The sequence below is a fragment of the Liolophura sinensis genome, chromosome 1 (assembly GCF_032854445.1).
Source record: "Liolophura sinensis isolate JHLJ2023 chromosome 1, CUHK_Ljap_v2, whole genome shotgun sequence".
In the NCBI taxonomy this organism is placed as follows: domain Eukaryota; kingdom Metazoa; phylum Mollusca; class Polyplacophora; order Chitonida; family Chitonidae; genus Liolophura; species Liolophura sinensis.
In genome coordinates, this window is record NC_088295.1 from 57,140,286 (window position 1) to 57,146,551 (window position 6,266).

The window sequence follows — 6,266 nt, forward strand, 5'->3', positions numbered from 1 at the left end:
ACGTCTTTAAGTATTACTCGAGCTTTGTTTTAAATAAATGTATCCTACATATTTGTTCGCACAAAATGAAGGTTATCCTTTGTATAGACCTATAGTTTTATTTCAGTTTTTTTCTGCATGGTATATATATATTTATACTTGGCTTATTTCTTGAAAACTCTTCTGTATAAACACTTGTTCTTTGTTAAGACCTTTCTTTTATGCAGACTTTGCCCCGTTGTTTCCAAAACCTTTTCTTTTGTATAGACTTGCCATACTTCGCTATATAATTTTATCACTCTAAGTTCCATTTCAGGTGAATTATTCCTGTAAACAGACAAAATGGTAATAAATGACAATGGAAATTTGTATCTTACCCCCCTCCCCCCATTTTTTTTTAAGAAAATGCCGTTCCGTACAATTCGGCCAAGCCGTGTGAGTTCGTGTGTCCCCTGTCCCCTTAATCCAGTCTGCGGTACTGACGGACAAACCTACGACAGCGAGTGTGACCTTAAGAGATCGGCTTGTCTGTGAGTAAACTGTTTTATACACTTTGCTTAAAGATTTCGAAACAAATTCAAAAGTATGGATGAAAGCAGATTGCAAAGAAAGTGTTTACAAAGTTGACTCAGTATATGCTCTGTAAAATCATGTCTGAAAAAGTATTTCTTTGTACTAGAAAAGTCTTTTTATTTTCGCCTGTAATACCATTCCAGGCGGAAGAGCTTGGTGAAACCAACAAAGGCCTACGATGGACCATGTCGTAAGTATAGATTTTTTTGTTTCTATTTATTTATTGGATTGTTGTTTTACACCGTACTCAAGAATATTTCACTTATACGACAGTGGTCAGCATTAAAATGGGAGGAAACCGGGCAGAGCCCGAGGTAACCTGCGACCACCCGCAGGCTGCTGACAGACATTCCCACGTACGACCAGAGAACGCCAGGCTGAGCATTCAGCATGAGCTGGTCTTGAACTCACAACACGCCAAAATATTATTCAAAAGTGACTTTTGTCTTTTGGCATTCATAAATACTATAACTTGTCTCTTTTATTGATTGTCTTTGGCTTTGTATTCATAATGCAGGTTTTGTCTTCAATACAAGTTTGTAGTATAACTCTCAGATGCCATTTGCAGGTTTTGGACATTTCTGTGCGGAATATGTGTTTTGAATGTCTGGACACCAGTAATCACCAGCGTGACACATGACCAAGGAAAAATTAAAATGTAGTGCATATATTGTGTATGACAGTACATTAAACATGGTTCTGTTCAATTTTTTTTAAACCAAGTAATCTACTTTTAAAACATCCGATTCGTCGACAGTCTGTTGGGACCATGCGGTGCATGGGTATCAACACAAAAAGCACGCTCGTATTCTTTCCAGGAAAGTCTTTTGTCATATTTGAACAACTCTATCCTGTGTTGAATTAACTTAATGGGGTTTTAATATTTTGTAACACAAGCATGTGTATACTTCACATGTATTTAACATATTCCTGTGAATGAAACAACAAAAGTTCTTGTGTTAGGCTTCAACACAAGTGTTTTTTGTGCGAATAACGTCACAATCATATTTGTGGTTGTAAACAATTCGTTGCTTTTTGGCAAAGCTATTCGTAAATTTATTTGTACATGTAGTGTAAATGCTGAACTCTAGCATTCTCTGTTTATTAAGTGGGGAAAAAAGCGTGGATGTATCGCCATTGATCACAGTATGAAAGTCATAAAAGGCCAGTTTACCAGTTTTAAAATACACATTATACTCGTTTGTAACTATATTATAAAACTGCATTTTCCAAGACCATTTTCCAAGACATTCCTCAATGGTCTTTTATCTGTTACATCATGTTAGTGTTTTCCTTGCCTTTAAACTTTGTTAATGCTTAAAGCTGTTTCTGTGGGCATTTACAGAGTCTGCAAAGCCGTGTGAATTCGTGTGTCCCCTTTCCCTCAGTCCGGTTTGTGGTACTGACGGACAGACCTACGACAGCGAATGTGACCTTAAGAAATCTGCTTGCCTGTGAGTGGATAACTTATTCAGACGACTCAGAATTTTTAAATATCAGAATGGATTTATTATTTGTACATTATGCATGTATATTCAAACACACAAAACTTCATTCCCATTCAAAGACAGCTTTTCTACTATACACACGTTCATTTTCAAGTCCTTTGTACAGTCGTCATGTCTTTGCAATGTTAACTCTCTATCTGGAAGGTAGGATGAACTATTGAACTTGGCGAAAATATTGGGTCCTGATGTTTACCATTTAAACATAAGCTAAACATTTCGTAGATAAAGTAACAGGAAATTTCGGTTATAAAATTCATTTGGTTACACTTTACCGTAGGAAATCATTCAAAGCTTACTTCTTCATTAGATCTGGCCCAATGCGGTCTTGCATGCTCATGCTGGTTTCCTCTCCGGCTGTAAGTGGGAAGGTTTGACAGCAACCTGCGGATGGTCGTGGGTTTCCCCCGGGCTCTGCCCGGTTTCCTCCCACCATAATGCTGGCTGCCGTCAGATATTCTTGAGTACGGCGTAAAACACCAATCAAATAAATAAATAAATAAATTCTTTATCAGATCTGCACAATGCAGGAAACAAGCAGTTCACGTTACATGCATCTACACCTTGCTGCTTAATACTAGATACTACATATGATCGTGTATTCATTCAGGAGGAGGAGCTTAGTGAAACCAACCAAGGCTTATGATGGGCCATGTCGTAAGTATCTTTAAAAATATTTTATGGATTGAATAACCTTGTAAAATACACATGTGAGACATCTGACTGTCGCCTTCAGTATACTGTCAGTACAAACACAGTAGTTAAGCAGTGCAACGTCAAAAAACGAAAGACTCATTTTGACTCACTGTTTCAGGATTTTATTGTGTCATTATCGTGGGTGATATTAAATGTGCATCAACGACATTTTCATGTAGGGCTAGGAAATGTGGATTTAATTAACATGTCTAAATACACATGTAATTCAACAGTTAACAACAATTATAGTATATCTACAGTATGTGGTGCAGTATACCACATAAGAACAAGTGCAAGGATTAACTGGTATTCTCTGCTGAAATTGTCATATCAAATTTTGTCCAAGAAGTCCTCCAGTAAATGTGCATGTAAGTATATATCCAGAGTAACAGTAAATCCACACGGCAAAGTGAATCCCATTAAGACGGTGTTCCATTAAAGATCTCGCCTCAGTACACGTCATTGTTTAGGTTGTAGTCTTAGGTTGTGGGTTGGCATCTCATCTGTTGCCATTTGGATGAAACATGAGAAAAAAAAAGTGTTCTAATAGAAACACAAATACCTTATTATGTTGACAGAGTCTGAAAAGCCGTGTGAGTTCGTGTGTCCCCTGTCCCTGAGTCCTGTCTGTGGTAGTGACGGACAGACCTACGACAGCGAGTGTGACCTGAGAAAATCGTCATGTCTGTGAGTAGAGACTATTTATTTATTTATTTGGTTGGTGTTTTACGCCGTTTTCAAAAATATTTCACTTACGACGGCGGCCAGTATGGTGAGAGGAAGTCGGGAAGAGTTCGAGGGAAACCCGTGAAAGACCTTCCCACATACGACAGGAAGAGCAGAGATTAGGTTTATAAGACGAGAACGTGTAAGCAAATGACTTTAATTCATATGTCCTTACGCTTTTTCTCTTTGATAGCATTCTTCAAGCATTTGATAAATGAATAATAATAAGATTATAAATTCATAGCCTCACAGTTACACAACAGCGCCTAGAAACAGATGCATAAAACGCAAAGCGAGATACCTTTACCTAGCCACCTGTTCCTCGAAGGCCTGTTTGTTACGTTTATGTATTTATTTGATTGGTGTTTTACGCCGTACTCAAGAATAGTTCACTTATACGACGGCGGCCAGCATTATGGTGGGAGGAAACCGGGCAGAGCCCGGGGGGAAACCCACGACCATCCTTCCCACGTACGGCCGGAGAGGAAGCCAGCATGAGCTGGACTTGAACTCACAGCGACCGCATCGGTGAGAGGCTCCTGGGTCATTACGCTGCGCTAACGCGTTAACCGCCTGAGCCACGGAGGCCCCTGTTTGTTACTGTGTACATGTAGGCTCTTCTTAGGTGACCATAACCGAAGCGGATGGCTTTGTCTTACAGGCGAAAGAGTTTGGAGAAAGTAAACAGTGGCTCACGACGGTCCATGCGGTACGTGTTAATTTTCTTATTACAAGTTTGCCACAAGAAAATTACGAGTCCATGAAATGAAAGTATAAAATTCTATCTTTAGCATTTAACATATATTCGTTTTTTTTTGCCATGGCTGTGGTTATAAATATGCTTTATTTGCAGAAAGGTCAATTGGCTCACGAGCATACATTTGCTCAGCATCTTTCGTGCTGACGGCTGACAGTGTGATAAGTGATGATACTGGTTATATTAGCTATACACACACAAGTGCTTGGGGTTAAACGTCCTACTTAACAATTATTCAGTCATATGACGATGAAAGACTCCTTAGAGTGCATGTAATGTGTCCCCTTGTAGCAGGACGGATTTCCATCGCTCTTTTATCGCTGAGACGACTTACCGAAGGCAAATAAGCCGTCCCACCTGTGCCATTATACTCATACGGGTCAACAAATAGTTGCAATTCCTCTTAATGCTGAAGGCCAAGTAAGGAATGTACAATTCCTCTTTTAAGGTCTTAGGTTTGACCCTACCCAGGATTGAACCTGGATTTACCTGGATTTGAAGAAAGAACGGACCAGTTAATGCCACTTTGCACTAGGTGTAACGTCATGGTTACGTCATTTCACTTCGCATTAGGTGTTACGTCATGCACAACTGCTTCTAAATTACGTCGAAATATTATTATAAAATGTATTATACTTTCAAACAGCTATTGGACGTTTGATTATCGCTGTTTGCGAATCATATCCTGGATTTTATTGTGTAGACCATACCAGATCAGTTGTTACCAAGATTGTATCGATCTTATCTATATATTTTAGGGCAACTTGTAAGTTGCACACAAAAACATGTGTTGTATGAAGACAAACTTTTGTTCTTTTCAACAAAAGTCTTGTGTCATATTTGAACAACTGTATCTTGTGTTGAATTAACACAAGGTCTTGTGTTTCTGTGTTGAATCCAACAACACAAGTAATGGTGTAAGATTTCAACACAGGTGTTTTTTGTGTATGTCCCATCCAATTGTGACCATGCTCAACACAATATGTTCACACAAAAGAAATAACGAAGATGCTGCATAGATCCCGTATCCCTCTAGGTTCCATTTTGTTATTTATTTGAGTACACCTGAGTTTTTCACAAACTTCAGAGAAGGCCGTGCCCCTGGGAAAGAAAAAGCCGTGCAAGTTCGCCTGCCCCCTGTCCTTGATTCCCGTATGCGGTACGGACGGAAGGACCTACCCTAGCGAATGTGACCTTCGAAAGGCTGCTTGCAAGTAAGAGCCAGGGGATTTCTTTTTCTCAGTTTGGTTCAATTTTTAGCATAATAGGACGACTAAAAATCACCACAAAGTAAAGAATAACTGAATTGGGGGGAAATTATGTAAGAAACTATAGATAGACCTTTTATTGCTAAGAAATAATATTTGGCCGCTTGCAATGTCAAGATATTAACCCTGAAAATGTATTTTCAATGGTAAAACTTGCTCTGATAGCTGGGTTTAGATATACACTATTTATACCATTGCTGCATCGTGTATATATTTTTATATCTTTTATGTCGTTACATTCTTGTTTCAGACGCAGATCTCTAAACACATTGACTGTGGCGTTCCAGGGACCATGTGGTATAGAAATAAATAATAATTCTAAATACTGTTTTTTGGCTAAATACTCAAATGAGATACTAGTATCTGGCCGAATAGTTTACTGAAAATTACTGAAAAAGTTTAATGACAAAAACAAATCTACCATAAAAATTACAAAATTAATTACAATGCATTAATTACTTTGAGTCTGTTAAAGGTAATATGGGTTGGCGTTTGGTTTCCAGTGGAGGCATCGCCTTGTGACTTCGTGTGTCGCTTCTCCCTGATGCCGGTATGTGGTACGGATGGACACACCTACCTTAATGAGTGTGACCTAAAGCAGACTGCATGCAAGTAAGTGAAAAGGAGCGGGTTCCGACATAGGGATACTTTCTTGCTCAAGTGTGGCAGGCGGAATTAATTTTCACATGAGGACAATTAAGACATCGGTTTTAGTGAAACTTGATCATAATAGGCTACTGGATTCTTGAATGAAATTTCCTC

The 6,266-nt window shown here is 38.8% G+C and overlaps 1 protein-coding gene across 1 annotated transcript in view; it reads left to right on the plus strand.

Moving 5' to 3' along the window:
• LOC135462291 (ovoinhibitor-like) overlaps positions 1-5,454 on the plus strand; it is a 6,921-nt gene extending 1,467 nt beyond the window's left edge. The window contains exons 4-11 of the mRNA XM_064739646.1: positions 382-509; positions 696-742; positions 1,898-2,006; positions 2,668-2,714; positions 3,332-3,440; positions 4,141-4,188; positions 4,652-4,656; positions 5,324-5,454. Of these exons, the coding sequence (XP_064595716.1) occupies positions 382-509; positions 696-742; positions 1,898-2,006; positions 2,668-2,714; positions 3,332-3,440; positions 4,141-4,188; positions 4,652-4,656; positions 5,324-5,454 (624 nt within the window). The remainder of the gene's footprint in view (positions 1-381; positions 510-695; positions 743-1,897; positions 2,007-2,667; positions 2,715-3,331; positions 3,441-4,140; positions 4,189-4,651; positions 4,657-5,323) is intronic.
• Positions 5,455-6,266: the final 812 nt, after the last annotated feature.